This window comes from Aspergillus neoniger, assembly GCF_003184625.1.
Source record: "Aspergillus neoniger CBS 115656 unplaced genomic scaffold BO87scaffold_17, whole genome shotgun sequence".
NCBI lineage: Eukaryota > Fungi > Ascomycota > Eurotiomycetes > Eurotiales > Aspergillaceae > Aspergillus > Aspergillus neoniger.
Window position 1 is genome coordinate 619,767 of NW_020291145.1, and position 18,992 is coordinate 638,758.

The 18,992-nt window shown below is 47.8% G+C and overlaps 3 protein-coding genes across 3 annotated transcripts; 2 read left to right on the plus strand and 1 right to left on the minus strand.

Moving 5' to 3' along the window:
• The first annotated feature begins 1,578 nt into the window (after positions 1 to 1,578).
• On the plus strand, positions 1,579 to 2,438 carry BO87DRAFT_62960 (uncharacterized protein). The gene has a single exon (XM_025629436.1). It carries the CDS (start codon positions 1,888 to 1,890, stop codon positions 2,335 to 2,337), a length of 450 nt encoding a protein of 149 aa, XP_025479569.1. The 5' UTR covers positions 1,579 to 1,887; the 3' UTR covers positions 2,338 to 2,438.
• A 5,397-nt stretch (positions 2,439 to 7,835) lies between these two features.
• On the plus strand, positions 7,836 to 8,145 carry BO87DRAFT_62981 (uncharacterized protein). Its single transcript, XM_025629438.1, has one exon. It carries the CDS (start codon positions 7,929 to 7,931, stop codon positions 8,109 to 8,111), a length of 183 nt encoding a protein of 60 aa, XP_025479570.1. The 5' UTR covers positions 7,836 to 7,928; the 3' UTR covers positions 8,112 to 8,145.
• On the minus strand, positions 8,145 to 8,548 carry BO87DRAFT_62976 (uncharacterized protein). The gene has a single exon (XM_025629437.1). The coding sequence runs from the start codon at positions 8,389 to 8,391 to the stop codon at positions 8,179 to 8,181; it is 213 nt and encodes a 70-aa protein (XP_025479571.1). The 5' UTR covers positions 8,392 to 8,548; the 3' UTR covers positions 8,145 to 8,178.
• Between the last annotated feature and the right edge of the window lie 10,444 nt (positions 8,549 to 18,992).

An 18,992-nucleotide genomic window follows, 5' to 3' on the forward strand; every position in this document is an offset into this window, starting at 1 on the left:
CCAGGGAGGATCAATCGACAGGCAGTTTAATTATAGCTGCCCGCTGGGGAGTATACTCCGGCCGTAGTGGTTCAACCGACGGGTGGAGAGCCCGAAGAGAGTGTGAGAGGGAGAAAAAGAGACGCGAAATAAAAAAAAATAAAAATAAAAAAAAGAGGCAGCCAGACACAAGACAAGCCAAAATACAGACAGGACAGACAGAACAGACTCACAGGAGGGAGAGAAAGCGGGCGAATCCGACGCAAAATCGCTGGTCCCCAAATAATTACACTTTTTTTTCCTCCCCCCGTCTGATGAGTATCTCGTCTAGTAGAGGGATGAACCTACTAACTTCCTTCTTCCTGCCACACAGCCGAACAGGTACGATATCCTCCGTTCTGGCTTGGTTTATCCTCATATTATTTTACTAATTTCTTTTTCTTCTTCTCTTCCTTCATCCCTCCAGTCCCAGCGGCGTCTTGAATATTCCCGAGCCCGCAGTGGCCACATTTCTTTTATTTTCTCTCTCTATTTAATTTAATTTAATTTTACTCGATTCGCTTCCACAAGGGCTGATACCTCCGTCCCAAAGCTTAATTAATGGGCAGTGGCCCCGGTACGGAGCACCACACGCGATGTCTTGCTCTTGGCGGGTAATTTACGTTTCCTTTTTGGAATTTTTATTTTTAATTTTTCCATTTTCTTTTTTGAATTTCCCTGTTTTCTAATTTACCGCTTTCGGAATTCCAAAAGAGGGAAATTAGAAAATTCAAAATGAAAAAACACTTAACCGGGATGATTTGCCATTAGCTTTGCTATACCTTTTAGGTAGGCTCAACGAGAGCTAAAACAACGTGCGCCGCCTCCACCATTATTCCACACCCTTCGCTGCTCCCCTCCCCCCCAGGCCATCTTAACCCTGGGAAGAGTGGATGGTTTTTCCATGGGAGCTGATGAGCACGGAAGTAAGATGATGGCAGATCAAGCTGAGACTGGGTAAAAGAGACGAGATGAGAGACAGTCGATCATTCTTCTTTCTATCTACAAGTGCTATAGATAGACAAAGGAGAATTTTGTAGTAGTAAAAGTATGACGACAAGAAATCTTCCTCCACTTTGCTCTAGACCAGTTAGCAACAGTAGTAGTAGCAGTAACAGCAGCAGCAGCAAGCAAGCAAGCAAGCAACATCACGAGCATGACTCTTCAAAAAAAGTTACGAACAATGAGATCCCAACGGAGATCTACTCCTGAAAGAAGCAACGCGGCGGGAGGAGAAGGGGGTACGTAACTGCGTCGTACGAAGGGCACAGCAACCACACAGTAACTGACTCTGACTCTCTTGACCTCTGACTCTCACACTCTCACACACACTGTCTGTCTGTCTGTCTGTCTGTCTGTCTGTCTGTCTCTCTCACTCTCAGATCGGCCGATGGAGCCAAAGCCAACGGTACTTTCGGGGCTCGGCTACAGTAAGTCTGGCGCTAGTGCAGATCCACGGACACCTTTCCTTTCTCCATCATGCGCGCCCTCCAGGAATCAATCAGAGATCATCCTTCATCATGGGGACGGAGCCGACCACCAGTGGCATCCACACCACCCCCCTACTACTAGTCGACAACCCTAAGCAAAGAAATGGAAGTCTCCGTCCGGTATTATGGTGGTAATCGAATCGAACTCTGGGCTGGACTTACTTTACCATCTGGCTTGCACTTACGCCAGCAGCCGATCTTTCTCTTCGGGGTGGAACCCCCAAGGCTCCGTCCTGGTTTTACCTGTCACAACGATCCCATGCCCCATAAACGGCTGATCGTTGCCGCACGATCACGCTGCTGCTGGCTGGCTGTTGCTCTGCTGCTACTGCTACTGCTGCTGGATGTTGGCTGCTTTGCTGCTTGAGAACCTGATCTCATGTGGTTCCAGCTTGCTTCCAACCAGCTTTCATGGTTAGCCAGTCCTGGCTGTCCCCTTCTGGGTCTCCTCCCCACCCCTCTGCTTTCCATACACGCCCCCCTCCCTCTTCCTCCTCCCCGTAGATCCTGTGTGTTCGGGGCCCTCGGTGGGCGAAACTCGCTGCCTAAGGTACCCCTCCCTCCTTCCCACTTGGCTGGTTCCGTCCCGGTACTTGTCCGTGACCCAAACAGTCCAACCCTGGTCCAGCATGGCTCAGATCACCGGTTTGAGGGGAAGGGGGAGGGGAAGACGCAGACAGACACACACACATACAGAGAGAGAGAGCGCGTAATAGAGAAGGGATCCAATCTATTCCCAGATCTCAACCCTGGTTGGTCTCAGTTTCCATCTCCGTTCTTTCCGTATTCTAGCGGTCGATTAAACATCCCTTTCTGGAAAACAATCTGAAAAGGTGACCCTGAATCCATTCCATCCATAGTTATTCCTTCTCTAAATTAATTGTCTCTTACTACTCGATCCTATTTCTCCGAAGATCCTTTGGTACTGAGACAATGCGTGCGTGGTCCAACAACACAGACCAGCACATTATAATAATAGAAGAAAAGTTACTTTGATGGAAAAGACTCCGTTGATAGCGTCAGTACACTACTCACACAGACACCCCCTTAGTTTTTCTCCCTAGACCACGGAGATGGGAAATGGAGAAACGCCCATCGTGAGGGCCATGACTCGCTTGATGTCTGGGATGGGAAATGTCTCCGGGGATGGTCCAATCCCTTGGGGCCGGCCGGGCTGACGGAGTCGCGGCACGATGCGCGGATGGCATGGCAGCTCGCTCTTTTTGGCCTGCTTGTTAAGCAAAAGGGGGCTCTAAGCCCAAGAGAGCTTAGGTCTGGTCCATCCAAGAAAGGAATCTCTGAACGATCCTCAGGCTAGACTAGTTCATAGCACCCATTCCTTTCGGTCGGTCGGGGGGCCAAGATGGTTTATTCTATTTTGCTTATTTTCTTTTTACGGTGATGAGGAATGCCGGAGATTATCATGGCAGTTGACAGCCAACAAGAATAAAGTAATTTCCTCTAAATAAATGAAAAGAAAAAGAAAAGAAGAGCAGAAGGATGCCGCTGACTAAACTAATCCCAAGTCAGCTAGATTGATCCGATCCGACCAACAAACAAGACGGAAGGGAAAGCCCTTTCGGATGATTATTATTATTGTATGATCATCTGGCCCCCCGAGGGTTAGTTTGATAGACTACGGAGATGTATCTATGTACGATGTAGATTCACATCTCGGTTTGCTCATTATTAGCAATACTCTTTCTTTTCTTTTTTGTTGCTCTTCTTTGGGGCTGGTGAGATGTGTTGGTCAGGCAGTGACCACTAGTAACTCTTTTTTGTTTTTGCAGAACGGAGAAAATCAACCATCCAACGAGAATGACAGAAACCGGGCGATGGAGATGGGGAAAAATGCATCGTCCATGCAAGCGATAACTGACTGGCCCAGGCGTAACTCAAGGGATCCAGGGAAAACCTCCCCTGATTGATCAACCATGCTGCGGATGCTGCATGGTGCATGCATTCTACGGTGACTGGTCAATGACGTCGACCAGGGCTGGGGTCGTTGGTGTGTATGTGTGCCTAAGTCACCACCCCTTTCAGCAAATATTCTTTGAGACAATTGACTTTGTCTCAAAACCGGATATCTACTTGCACTTTTGCTTCTTTCTTTCTCTGCCTGTCGTCCACATTCGGGCCGCATCGATTTAGTTGGTGGGAACTGCACAGCGCATCATCATCATCATAATCGTCATCATCACCACAGCCACCAACCATGATCAAGGGAAGGAAGGCTGACTGACGAGGCTAATAACCACCGATATCAACTGCCGAAGTGGATAGTAGTGTAGATGGATTCGATTTCCCTGCCAAAAGGCCATATCCGCATTCCCTCACTTCCATTGGGATCGACCGTCAGATCACGAACGTCTAAACTAAAAAGCTTTGCCTACGGGCGGTCTCAAGTCCAAAATAAGCATGGCTAAACGAGACATTTCGAGAAGAGACACAATTATACTTTGATTCTCGGGAGGTCCCCAAGGGCCTCATAGCCGGAGTAAGGCGGGACGCTCACACACGAGACATGTACCTCGGCCGGGAGAGCTACAAGACGAATCCCGAAAAGGGTTATGGAGACGAAGGGGGGAAGAAAGAACGGACGGACCTACTACTTTCCACCTTATTAACTGTGGTTTTAGTTGTTGATCATCCCGGTATTATTTCTGGGAACCGAGATCAGTCATCAGTCAGTCAGTTTATGCGTTCGCTTCCCGTCGGATGAATTGCTTCCGGCTGGTTGGCTGGCCGTTTTTATGTCACGAATTTTTGGTTTCACGAGAAATCTGAACTTCGTGGTAGTTGTTAGGAAAGGGTAAGTAGATCTACAGTAAGGTATGCTGTAGGTACAGCCAAGCAAAAATTGAAAATCAAAAAATCTCTATTTTGAGGTCATTCATTCATCGGCATAATCCATCACCACCACCATCACCATCATCATCACATCTAAACAGGCCCCATCCCTGTCGCGTCTCAAGCCTCAGTAGTAGCAAGCAGGCTGGCCTTGCACTTTACCTCTTTCTTGGTATTCTTCCGAACACAACTGATCAGCACAAATCACCCTTAGCGGCGGACCACACCGCCCACACCCGATTACCGGAAGCGTACCTGAGCGATGCCAACGCGAGCGCCCCCATCGCCCGAAGTGGTAATGCTCCCGGCCGTAGTACATATCTAGCTTAGTGTGATTTTTAATTTGTAGCGAAGGGAGACGCAACAATGGAATGGCACAGTCGATCAATCCCTTCCTGCCTTCCTCTTCCCCCCCTCCTTGGCGACTTTTAGCGGATCATCCATCCATTTTTACCAACCTGCCAGTGCCAACTAAAGTAACCTAACAATTCAAAAAACAAACGCCAACTGTCGGCGACGCCGAATTACATCATCCTTAGTCAAATCCATTTCCTTCCCCCGGATGCTGCAAGATAGATTAAATGATCGTCTGGGCTGTTTTGTGTGTGTGGTATCCAGAACGGCTGACTACTCCATACGGAGATTGATTCATCCATGGATGGACACACACTTACTCTAAGACAATACGATTAATGGAAGCGCTGACATACGCGTCAGGATTCTCCTCTTCCATTCTACACATGGGACTCGACCCGAACAACGAAGGAAAAGAAAGAAAATTAAACCCACAATTAATGATGAAACCCGGTCCAGTTCCAGCTACGTACTACCAGTCCCGGCAGTTCCATGTGCGAGCAGATTGATTGATTCCCCAGCGGTCCCAAACTTTAATAAACGAGCCTGCTTCAGGCTGTTAGGTTGATGCTCTTGTCTCGTGGAAGCGAAGCTGTCCGTTCCCCTGTCCCATCCAATCATATTGGCTTGGTTGCTTTTGCCCCCCTCGTTACTAAACTTCTCTCTCCACTTAAGCGTCGGCTCTTGCGTAGTGACCGAGCGAGCGAGCCATATAGCCTACCTACCTAGTACCTACCCTAGTCCACTCGGCCTACGGCCTACGACTCCCGTAGTCAGTGTTAGTTTAGATTATATTATCTTATATTATAGGGATAGTAAACCCGCGATATTAATTTCCTGGGAGGTCGGTCCAGACGGTCGGGATTTTCATCAATTTCCTTGGATTATCACAGTATCCGCTGGGTTGGGAGGCTCTACTACTATCTTACCATCTACTCACTACCCTTGATAGTTGGCTACGCTACTATGGTATGGTATGGTATGCTTCTTGCGTCGTAGTTCACAGCTAGTAAATGCATGGTAGATAGTAAGTAGTAGATGATCCTCGGAACACCGGAACTAGATCTGTCTCATCTGTCGTATGTGTCTCATCTTGGCTCTGAACTCTGAGGCGAAACTGAGCCGCCGCCGCCACCACCACCACCACGAAGCGGGGGGTAAAGAGCACTAGTAGTAGCAGTCTAGTATAGCATCCATCCATTCCAATCACCTCCGCGGCAACCACCCGGCAGTTCATAGTCACAGATCCTCAAAAAGCTTGCTTACGACATCCCAAGAAACCAAAAGCAAGTAAACTAAAGTAAACCATGAGACATTTTTCTCCCCTCCCCTCCCCCGCCATGAGTTAAGTTGAGTTTCAAACTAAACAAGGGTAAAGAAAGCATATGAAACCCAAACCCCCCAATGATCAGAACCCAAGTTCACCAGTACAGTTCGCCAAGTAAAACCCTCATATCCATAACAAGGTGGAACAAACAAACACAAACAATGTATCAACCCCAAAAAGTAACCTAACCTAACCTATCTACTACGTATCTACGGAGTACAGCATAAGTTAGTCGAATACTACGTAGTATGTAGATCCACAATCCACATATCAATATGCTGCCCCTCGGAAAGGTCCCGCGGTGATCTTCATCCTCCCCCCTCCGACCCCTCCTCCCCTCAGGGCAGATCAGGCAATATATGAAAAATCAATAAATAAAATGGGCTATATAACGCAGAAAGTGGAATATTGCCTATTTGAGCAGGTGAGATGTAAGTACTAAGTTCCAGAACATACTATACTAACTACCTACCTACTTACCGACCGAGCCGATGAGAGTAGAGGTTGAGAGAGATGAGCGACCGAGCAGACCCGGCACATACACAACCAACCCACTTTAACTTACTTACTACTCAGTCAAGGACCGAAGAAGGGAACAGACGGGCGAGCCGATGAACGAACCACCAAATATCATTCATCTTTTACCCGACCCAAATAAGGAAAAGAAAATGGAAATGAATGAATCGAGAGTGGGCAGTGCATACGTGTTGATGATTTACTTTTACCATCCTAATGGGATTGATTGATTGTCACTCAAAAGCATAGACTCCATAATCGGGAAGGGAAGGGGTTTGTTTTAATTATGGAAGTGCGCGTTGTATACGACAGACGGACAATCATCCACCAGCCTCAATCAGATACGAAATGAACTGATGATCCAAATGAAAACATATCGTAGTACTGTAGTATGTATGGCTGTGCTAAGAGGCAACTCAGATAGCCTTCGCTTAGCGGTTGCGCATGTCGGGAAAATCGCCCTGAGCTTAAACGAGCACATCATGCCCGGAAAGGGATATCTCGACGAATACTAGTAAGTAACTCTCTGGGTAGGTTGTCGGGTCCCGACCGACTGACTGACTGACCCGACCCGACCGACCGATCATGTTCTTGTTTTTTTTCTGTCTCTACCAACTAATTTCTTGGATTGTTTGTAAGGCGAAGGGTGAAAGAGGGGGTAGGTAGGGGTAAACTGGGGAAGGGGGAAGTGGGAATTACGGAGTAGTTGTGGTCGCATTCTTGAGTTACAGTGCAGCGTGAGCTTTTGTGTGTGTTAGTTAGAATTTGACTTCGTGGGATGCATCTCATTCTCGTTTCTTTTTACTTTTTCGAGGGGGCTTCCACGACATTACAACCCAATTTTAGGTTTTGGCTGCATGGGTTGGGTATCTAGGTATAACGGTGAGGGAATGAGGTAGGTAGGTAGGTAGGTAGGTATTTGTGCATTAGGGGGATTTCTTTGATGATCTTCTAGATGGATAGTTTATATGTAGTGAGGATATTCAATGCCTCTACTATGAGTATTCTGCTGGCGGTGTTATCCTCGTCTCGAGCATAATATTATGTATCAGTTATGGATTCAAGAATAACTAGTCTGAGTAATAGTGCAACCCATGGGCCCATTATTCCAGCCAAAAGTCCAGCCAGCTCGGCAAAGACGTGTGCCGGTTTCAGTTTTCTAGGCGACGGGGAGATTCCGAGATAAACTCTGGAATCTTGATAAAGATTGACAATGATGCGCACGCCGATCATCCAACGCTCTCCAACGCTCCAGCTTTGACCGCCTCAATAGTCGTCGGGAATCCTACCGCAAGTCGCTTAGGTGCGGGTATCGAAATAATATCCCCCTGACAAGATTAATAATAGCATCCACTCCCCCCGACCCGGAACAAATGCCGTCGGAGGTGCCCACCGCATTATTAACAGTCTATGCCCCCTACTACCTGCTGATTACTGCTGCTATTGATCTGATCCCGGCCCAGGGTGGTATAATCCTCGGAGACTTTGCCGTTCTTGAGATCCGTGTCCGCGTTGCTATTTTGGATAGCTTGCTTATTTTTTTTTGTCTGATGTAGTATCAAACTATCGTGTGAAATGTTGCACCGATGGTTTGGCATTTTTGCCTTAACACCAAATCATTAACTAACTAAATCCTTTCATTCTTTCTTCTTTCTTTCCATCCAACCTTTTGGTGCCGACGAGAGACATACGTAACACACACGCGCCGAGAGTGCCAAACAACCACGGCATCAGCAAAGTCAAGTTGCGCCTCTCGTGTCGATCCCATCTTGTTTCCCTTCCAAAAGCAACCATGGACAGGCGGCACCACCCGCTCTCTAAGCCACCTTTGCTCATCCCATCAGCTCGTCTGTTTCATTTGTCGCGGTTCGGTCGAGGTCACAGTTTCGGTTCCGAGGGATAGGCGGGCGGCAAAGATGTGACGGTCGATCAAACTAAGGGAAGCGAAACCTTGTGCCGGTTTCAGCTCTCCCAGCCACGAGTGGGCGGATCGTCGCTTACTTGCTGCTGACTGTATTTTCTGTATGCCTCAGGCAAGGTTGAGCTTCAGCTTCAGCTGCTACTACGGAGTTCCGATCAACCTCGGCGTGACGCCGTCATGCCTTGCGTTCGTTGCTTTTGCGACCGTATTGGATCCACCACTAACAGGCCATGACTAATGACATGGATTATCCATTCATCCATCCCTCCTTCTTGGCCTTTATGCTGTCTCTCTTTTGCTTTTTTCTAACTGCTTATTATTTCGCTTCGTATTTCGTATTCTTTTCTGCTTTTTCCACCGATCGGGGGTTGCACAAGACATGGCGGCTGTGCTTGACCACAAGACGGTTGATCTCCAGCACATCTGCAGACTGGCTTGCTTGGTGTGTGCCAACTTCCAAGAATCTGACGCATGGACGCCGTTCTGCAGGACCATCTCGTCCCGCCCGGCCCCAGGAGTGAGGGGGGGAGAGAGAGGCAGCTAACTTGCCAGCCCAGCTCCCTGGGAAAGAATCAGCCCATACATACTGGGCCTTCCCTGGCGCCCCGCCGTACTACCACAACTACGGAGTCCTACGACTTGATTGACCAAGGCTCCAGCTTGCTTGCAACATTCCATTCCAGAATCCATAGTAATTGATGCGCCGGCATCTTTTGGACGATATTCCCTACATACTGTAAGATGGGACAGGACTTCCCCTTGCTAAAAAAGGCAAGATCTAGAACCTAACCCCCTACCGGCACTTGATAGACTTGACAGATGTCACGATCGGGGGATCGCTAAGAGGTTTAGGCAAGGCTTGTGATTGGAGCTTAGAGCTATGGCCCGGCAAGTAGGATTGCGGTGGCCTACTTTCTCTCAAGCAACCGGCAAAACGACGGGTATCAACTTGTCTAGAACCAGCATCTTCCCCGAACGCCACGTTGGTTAGTCAAGGCGTCGAGCGCAGATCGTCATCAGGGAACTAAACTAGGGACACAGCCGTGGGTTCGTGGGGAACGAACGAACAGTGTTGTCGCAAGCGCGACTTCCCCCCAGGCCAGGCAGCCAGGCAGCCAGGGGTTCATAATTCGTGCACGCCTCATGGCAGTGGGACACGTCCTAGATGAAACCCGGAGTTAAGGAAGGGATTTAGTGCCGGAGACCGATCTGGTAGGATTTTTCCTTTCTTTCCTTGGGGAAGTCGGAATGAAGCGCATCATTTTTTCCTATTTCTCTATTTTACATGCTGCAGGGTAAGGGGTGTGGTGAGAGAGTGATGTGTGTGATGACGCCTCATTCTTTTTCTCATCTGTAGGCTGTGTGGTTTAAGTCGCGTCTGTAAGTTTGGCGCTGGTTGTGCGTGACTTGACGATGTGTTGCGCGCGCAGGTGATGCAAACAGTTTTTTCCCTTGCGAGCTGGAACCGAAAGAAAGAGCAGTCCTCCCGTTCGGCCGTGTTAGGCTTAGCATCCCACTTTTTCCCACATCTCTCTATTTTCCATTCCTCATCTACAGTCCCTTCCATCATCCTCCCATTTCATGGATGGATAGATGGATGGATGGATCTTCTCAAATCGGCCCCTGAACAAAGATGCCGACCGACCGACCGACCGCCTTACTAACTAGTATTAAACGAAACAAATAAATAAAAAAAAAATCACCCTTCCTTTTCGCTAAGAACTGCTGGAGCGGGCGTCGGACACTCCAAACCCAACTGGGACTAGAGGCGGTCCTAGCGGCCTCCCTGGAGTTCTGGACCCTGGTCATTTCACGTGGCAGACGTCGGCTCCGCCTGCAGCTGCGGTCGGCCCTTCCCGAGTTTGGCACCAAAGCCGATGCACTATCGTGACGCTTGCCTTTTGACAAGCCGCTTGGTATCTTACTAGCGTGGATTTATCATTTACCGTAAGATACAACCTGGGCTAGTTTTCGATCCTGGGTTTTACCGAGATACTACCTTTCCATCCGTCCTTTCTTTTCTTTTCTCGATCCATGCCAGAAAAGAAAAAGGAACTATGATGGTGTGGGATGATATGTTTGAATTAAAGTTGCTAGTATACTAGCTAACTAGCTAGTTAGCCTTTTAGCAAGAGGGGGGAGGGGGGGGGGAAATATATCTTCCACTCAGCTCTATGCCGAGAAAGTTGTTAGTTACTTAGCTTGCGTAATAAAGTGTGATACGCGTGATTTTCACATGGCAGTCACTCACTCTCACTCACTGCGACAGAAGAGAAAGGCTGCGCTGCGCAGGACAGGGCTACCCTAGACGGCAAGCGGCGCAATCCGCATTCCTTTTCCTGTCTGTCTGTCTGTATCGTAAATAACAACAATAATATTGATAACAATCTTGGGTATATTTTCTCTTGCGTAAACCCCCATCTCAACTTGACGATCATTGACTTTTATTTTCATTTCATTACAATTGAAACAATGCCATGACAGTGGCAGCAGTAGCGTAGCGTGATGAGATCAATTGATGTTCTTTGCTTCTGTGGATGCAAAAAAAAAAAAAAAAACAATTTGTGGCTTCGTATACACCTACTACTACTATAATCTAGGGATTCAGCTAAGCTAAGACAGTGAGTCAAGTCACAGACATGTGAACGGATTCACCTCTGCTTAGATCGTAGGTAATTAGTTAGTTAGTCCACTCCAAATTAATATATCTGCCTAGATAGATAGTTAGATATAGGGCCACCAAACAACATTTGGTTAGTAAGTTGGCGTGTGCTCATTTACACAATTATCCCAGCTAACTACTTAGGTTCGATATCGATGGGTCGAGTCATGTCATGCGTTTTGGCTTAGCCGATGTTTTGGCGACCCAAGGGGGGAAGGGGGAATCATTAATCCTGGTTCATGTACATTGCGTTTGGAGACTAGGTTGTTAGTGGTTAGTTTAGATGATTGATTTCAGTCTTTCGCTCTAGTTTCTACGATGGTTAGATACATGGTTGTTGGAGATGGGAGGAGGATAGGTATGTAGGACAAAGTTCACGGGAGTCACGCACATTCAGTAGCGTGCATGATGTGCAGCTCGTGTCCGAGTTTCCTTTTTTCTTATTCTATTTCTATGTGGGTGGTGGTGAATACTTCATTTACTTACTATGTAGACAAGTAGTCATCTAAGACAGTGTGCAATATACACGAGGCTGATCGATCCATCCTTCGAAGAACGAACCTCGGTACAATTCCCATCTCATCTCATTCCAAGAACATCACCTAATCATTTAGTTAGTAGCAAGCTAGACTAATTAGTTAGTTGTCACCCGGAGATTGAACATCGGACACACTCTCAGACAGACACGAGGGAAGAAAGACCCACCCTACTTAGATACCATCGCGTGTTTGTGTGTGTGTGTGTGTGCGCGTTGCATAGGTGCGTGCAGTGGAGTCCAGTACGAGAGAGAGAGAGGGAGCCAGTTTAGGTAACCATCTTTCTTTTCTTTCTTACTAACTAGTTAATTAACTAGCTAGTCATGTATATACCCACTTTTTCACTTGGTTGGCCATTCACTCAGACATACTATGTACGGAGTACATAGTAATATCTATCGACGTAAGAATCAAGTCCTGTCGGCTATCCATCCCATTCCTTGTTACCTTGTTTTCTTCTTCCATCCTTAATTGAACGAATATGGAAGGATCATCATCTCTCATGCCATGGCATAGGCATGGTTAGGGCTGGGCCCAATCCCTCCGTACCCACTTTTTTTCCCACCATGTCTCTTCCCTTTGGATACTTACTTGACCTTACATCTTCATATCCGAAGTGGGGCAAGCTGAGAACGTGGAAGTCCACATCCCGGGAAAAACGGGAAACGGGATATGATAATTCATGGTTACTTAAACAAAAAAGTAATTTGGATGAGACGAGATGAGACAACTAAGTACTATGTATGTCCACTTGGTAGACTCTTAGTTAGATCTGTCTGTTCTGTCTGTCTGTCCCGAGGGTGGAGTTTGTGCTATACCGTTTATGGGCGGGCATGCGAGATGTAAATTGAATAGTGTGTATGGGAGATAGATGGATGGTGTGTTTTCTCTCGGCTAAGCGTGGAAGGATGGATGGATTAGCCATGGGTCGGTTCAGTCAGGGTTCGGAAATGAAGGGGGGAATGGAGGGATCCGGTGGTGGTGTTCCTCTGGGTGGTAAGGCGAACGGTGGGATGGAAAAGCACATGGTTGATGGGTTCGATGGGTTCTAGAATTTGGGGGGGTGTGGTTCTTGCTTGTGAATCCTTTTGGTTGTTATGCTGGGGTGGGAGGGATAATTGGTTAGATGCTTGGTTAGGTGGTCTGCTCATTGTGGTTGTCTTCTCGCTTTACTCTCGCGTAGTTGTTGGAATCCTTGTTGGTAGTTCTTGTAAGGTCAATGAAGGCAGACCTGCTGAGCACTTGTCTCAATTACATTACGCTTACTTCCTACTTGAAGCCTCATCAGGGCTGTAGAGCACCTGACTTCATCCATTCCTTCGACTGGGATGCTGTCTAGCCATCGGCCCATATTGTATGTAAGCCCTGGAGTGGCGGAAGCAGGGCACTCGCTTCCTTTGTGGCAAACAGTTGGATTCCTTCGACTTAGGATCCTCCTTGTAGTCTGATTGGGTGATTGTGGCAATGATGGGGTCAATGGATTGTTGGTTGGGTTTGTACAATGTGCTTTGTAGTAGTGTTCACAGGGCATTACTTGCCACTGTAGAACTGAGTTATAGAATACTACCACCTGAGTAGTACTATAGATAGTGCGCATCATATTGAAGGGATGTAGTTTCTAGGTATACGCTGTGTCGTAGTAGTGGTAGCACTCATTACACTCTCAGTATATATATATTTCAGTTCTTAGTAGTAGTATAGTGTGTGTTGAGCAATTGCTTCTCATGAATATACATATACCACAACAACAACATCAGTAATCAAGACAGACTATCTTTAAGAATGCTATCACAATATACTACTCCCATTAGAATATATACCTCCCAGTTTTGTATACAGACAACTACTAACCATAGTAACCCAGCCCTCAACTACATAACTACAACTACCAGTATTATCACCACATCCCACTCACTAACACAACAACACAACATAATACCAAATCAACCAACCCCCCAACAGGGAAGCCCCTATCGAATACACTTTCTACGAAGTACTAGTAGTTACATGCATGCAGAATCCACCGTGGTATGCAACCATCGAACCAGAAGTAGGCTCTCTCCTCTGCATCCCACTCCACGGACTACATTAGTCCAGAGGTATTAAGTAATGACATCTGAACACATGTCAATCAAAACTTAATTCTGCTGAAAGGGGGGAATATTATTGGATATCGTGCTGATATATATTTCTCCGCGGTGGTCACATCTGGATTTAGTCTACTACAGCTGAGTGATTTAGTTGCTTTGATCGATGGATAGGGTTCATGTTTTGTGGTGGATATATTGGGAATATACGGATATGAAGTAGTATAATGTGGTAGGACGTGGGATGAGTCCTGACTTGACAGTGTAGAAAACCCAGTTAATCAGACTACTTACTTCCTAACGAACAATAACACGATGATCTACAAGTACTAGAATGCAGATAAGAGTCAGGAACATATATCAATCCGTGATATCGTCATGTGTCGGTATCCTCTACTCCGCGATATATTTCTCACTCACTCACCAATCACATACTACTAGCCATCCTACCTACTACCAGAACATTCTCGAACCAACCAACACATTGGAATTAATCACTCCCTCCTTCCTGCTTATCCAGAAAACTTTATTCAACAAGATCCTCGCCATTCATTATCCCTGCTAGTCAATAAACCAAGTAAGTATACTCAACAACACACTCCGAATCAATACAACCGTATCAGCAAAACAGTAACTGTATTTCATGTAACAAATCTACAGATCTGCTGCGTGGCAGGCGGGGCCACCCATACCTAGAGTAGACTAGTGCGGACCCAGAACATCTCCAGAACAAGTCCGATGCCCGAGATTATAGGCCACTAACGGCAACTTAGTGTCGGGATCATGTGGAGCGAATTAATCATCCTTCCTGTCGGCTGTCTTTGGCTGGATGTATGGTATTGTTTTGGTCTGTGTGTATTATTCAGATGTTTGGGTTTTTTTTCCTTTCTGATATGAGATCAAGGTATTTGCGTAGTTGGCATATGTTTGTTTTGATATTTGATTGTATAGATATATGGAAGCATTTTGCAGTACAGGTAGTTGGAATAGGAAGAAGAATCTATCTGCCTGGAATTAAGGGCAGCTCGGAATGTCACCGAAGCGGTTCCGGGATTCTGAACTAGTGCAGCATGAGGGAAGGATGATGCTTGAGGGCAGCATTTCGGTCAGCACTAGGCGTCCATGACTCTCTGTATGGTGTAGATCGTTATTCCTGCTTGTAGGGTGTCTGGCATCTGGCGCTTCGATGTATCTGCGGATTAACTATAGTCTACAGCTACATCAGCAGCAGCAGCAGCAGCACAGCTCGCCTCAAAAATGGCGTCTGATGTGTGTCTGACTGATCATCGAGACTGATCCGCCATGATATCATGCATCTACACATCACAAGACTAATTCATGTCAGATGACAAGATCCATCCGCCCGCTGCCACTCACTGGCAGACAGATCACTCACCTGCAGGCGCCTCAAATCTTGGAGTTCGAGTTCATCTGCAGAATGCACCCACAAGGAGTGGCTGATTTACGCGAGCGCCGTAGCCATCACATTCACACAATGTAGTGGTCTGCCTGAAGTGACTCATATTTAGTCAGAGCAGCATGGAAGATGTGACTTAACACGCAGACCGGGTTTCAGCCTCTCCTTCTGACCGCTCGTTTTTCTGGGGCCGGCACTTGCAGAATCGATGGTTGGATGAATGTTTAGCATCCGGGCGATCTCCCAACTCCGCTGCAGCGGACGAAAGTTGAGACATGAGACACGCTGCAACTGGATATACTGCCTCTGATTTGATAGATGAAGCCTGCGCGCATATCCCGTATCGACTTACTCCGCAGATACTTGCCTTCCTTGTAGTCCAGGCCGCAGGTACATCCTCGATCCCGGAGTAACTACGGCGGCTATACTCGGTATACTATACTGGCGCTTTCTGCACGAAATCACGCTCTGTCCTTGATCGACCGGGTTTCCTGCATTGGCTCAGGGTCCGTGTGGCCTGAAAAGATAGCAATGGGTGTGGCTGTGAGGTCGGAGGTATTAGGACGGATACCTGGGTGAGCCCAACACGGCAACCACCCCCACAGAGTAACGGTGCCATCGCCGTACAACACCGAGCCAATATCCTCGGCGATTCATATTATGTCCTGGGGCTGAGGGGGCAGGGGGCTGGGCTGGTTGCTTACGCGCGTCTCTGCTCGTGGGCAGACCGTGCCATAGTGTCGGAGCAGTATACCAAGAGGGATAGCAATCAATTGGGGGCCCGACTACTGAAGCTCGGCTCCGCCGTTTTCCCACTCCTTTCCCTCGTGCTAAATCCTTCGCTTATCGGATCGATGGGCTTGGGGGCCGTTGGACTTGGATAACCTTGTCTTGATGGCGTAGGAGGTGTCCATGTAATGGGGGGTCATTTCCGCCAGTGTGGCAACTAGAAACACACTTGGTAGACTAGGACAGCGCCCAGAGCGGCGTAAACTACCCCAAAGAGGAAGTCTTTCACAGAATAGCACATCCTAGACGGACCCGAGAAACCGGAATCGAGGTCACCAGGGCCTTGACTAGCATTCCCAGCTAAGAGGAGCTAGGTGGCGCCATGGCTAGCATCGGCGGCACGATAGAATCCAGTCAAGTGTCGGACGGTGGAAAAACCCCCCTGGCCAGAAGGAATGCAAAGATGGAGCAGGGTTGACCTTAGGGCTTCCACATCGTAGCCGATCAGCATGCCACAGAACCGATCATCCGTCGACAGGGAAAAGGTGATAAGCTGGCAGGATAGCAGACAGGGATATGGCAGCCGATGGCGATGCCTGAGAGGCGGGTTTGGCCACGTTGGGCGGCGGCGGGGAAACGAACAATAATGGGCTAAAAGTGGTGGCGGGTTGCTGGCGAGCATCCTACCGTGCCCTCATGATTTACCATACAGAGAGACTAGCGCTGGCGTGATCCTACGGGAGTACACGGTGTCCAGCGAGTGGAGGGTCGCTTGAAGCAAGTCGAGATGTCAATGGAGGAGAAAAGCTGGAGCCCCTCAGGGGAGGAAATCCCGCCTCCACTTGGGGATCCGAATGGACCCCATCAAATGTCGGCGACTCCGTGGATGACGGAGACGGTGTAGTAAAGTTCATTGTTTCAAAGCAGTCTTTGTTGCAATGCTTTGTTTCCAGTTTTACCACGCAGCAAACGCACGCGATGATGTGATGATGCTGGAGATCGCTCAACGGCGCGTTGCTCGTCGAATATTGCACCAATCAGTGCTGTATCCCCGCACTCCCGATCGAGGCCATGGCGGTGTCGATCATATTGGGAAGTTCGAGAAGAATGATTGGAGAGGAATCACGGGAGTTCAACCAGGTATATCCAGTACCAAGTTAAGTCCTGCGTAGACTGCAGGGGTAGGGAAAGAAGCTGCCTTTGGTCGTGGCAAACCGGGCCGCATCGAGGCGCGGGTTGGAATGGGCGCAACTGCAATCCCTTTCGTACTATTCATCTATCCCACGATCCACTGGAGTTGGAGAGCAATCCTCCATCTTTCTCCTCTCCACCAGTAGGTGGCCTCTGCAGACCCTCAAACTTTGAAGCCAGCGTCAGCCAGGCAGCTTGCTAGCCAGCCAGCCAGAATCAGCACTCAGCAGCTTGACGCCCAACATGGACGATAATCCTGAACCCTGTTGTTGCGCAGCCCGACCGATTGGCACGTAAAACCCCCGACCGCCAGCCAGCCAGATGATCCGCAACGGAAATGCCCGACTGTCGCAAAGAACAGCCCCAGGAGAAAAAAGAAAGGCTCGGATCACCAATCAGTCCGGCTGATCAGCATCCCATCTCGCGTTGGCGATTTCCCACCTGCAGCAGATGTCGCTGACTGGCTGGCTCGGCTGCGGGATGGAGCTTTAGTGTCTGTGCGTTCTGGAGTCTTTTCTGTCCTGATCATCCCGAGCATCCACTAAGACCTTTAAGAGTAACAGCCTGTTAGATGACAGTCCTGGTCTGACAGTAGAGTTAGGAGGATGGGGTCGAGTAATGGCAGGACCTACTATATTGCATCTGATATGGAGTCAATATTCAGCCCTTCCGTTGGTTGGCTGATTGCTTGATTGATGATGATGATCAATCAATTTGCCTTTACTCCCATTCATGATTCATTTCCAACCTGCAGGGCCAGTCATCCATCATCCCGGCCCAAGTTCCAACCCCATCTCACTTTTTCTCCTCTCTCTCCAGTCGAAAAAACCACGCAGGACCCATCCAAACCTGCGTGGGATGCGGGAGATCACGATGATCTCCCTCTTCGCCATGCAGCCTGTTGCTCACCGAGAATCCTGCTGTTCTTGTTTTCCCATGCGGCCGGCATTTCAAATGCCAAATTGCCGGAAGTGTGTAACTGTAATTGTAGAGGATTCTATCCATGACTGGTAGTGGTGGGTGAGGTTGTAGTTTAGTTGGTGAAGCGAAGCGAAAGTGGAAGTGACGAGTTCAGGTACGGAGTATCTATTACCAGCTGATTCCCTCCCACTGCCATATTATCCAAGTCCATATGACAATACCTACACACATACATACATACACACACAGATACAACCTACATGCTGAATATGCAGTTCAGACAATCTCATCACATTATTCCAAGAATAACATCGCCTCTTATACATATATTTACCTTGGCTTGCATCTTTAACTGGACCCCAAACATGGGGCGGACTCGGAGAGTGAGTGTCTACATACTTATGACCACTGCACTTGGGGGAAAGAAAAAAACAAAAAATAGAACAAAAGAAAAGCAAGTGTGAAGCATTCCCACCCTCCTATTACTCATCGAATAAGTCCAGAACGAAGTCAATCTCAGTCGGATTCGGGTTCGTTCAATACGTTAGTCAGTCTGGATGGCAATGCTTCTTACATCCTAGCTAGTATGTATGTAGGCGCATACTTTTGTTTCCCCCCCCCTCCTCTACGATCATTGGTATTTTTAGTTTTTGTATGATGATTGATGATAATTTTTTTTTTTTTTTTTTTTTTTTCACATTCTAATTCGGTCCACTCCATCCCCTCTCCTGTATGTTTCCTGGTCTGTATTTTTGCATCACTGTGTATGGTTGTATGGAGGTAAATTAAGTAATATGTGGTAAAAGTCAAGCACAGACTCTCTCGCTTCGTCCAAGTTTTTAACCGCCGAAGTATCTCTCGTCTTAGTCTCGAAGTTTCATTTGCATGACATGATCCTACTGCACTATCCTTTCGCCCCCCCTAAAAGTACGGAGGCAGATAGTTCTCTCTAGCATTGACCTCTGCGGCTCGG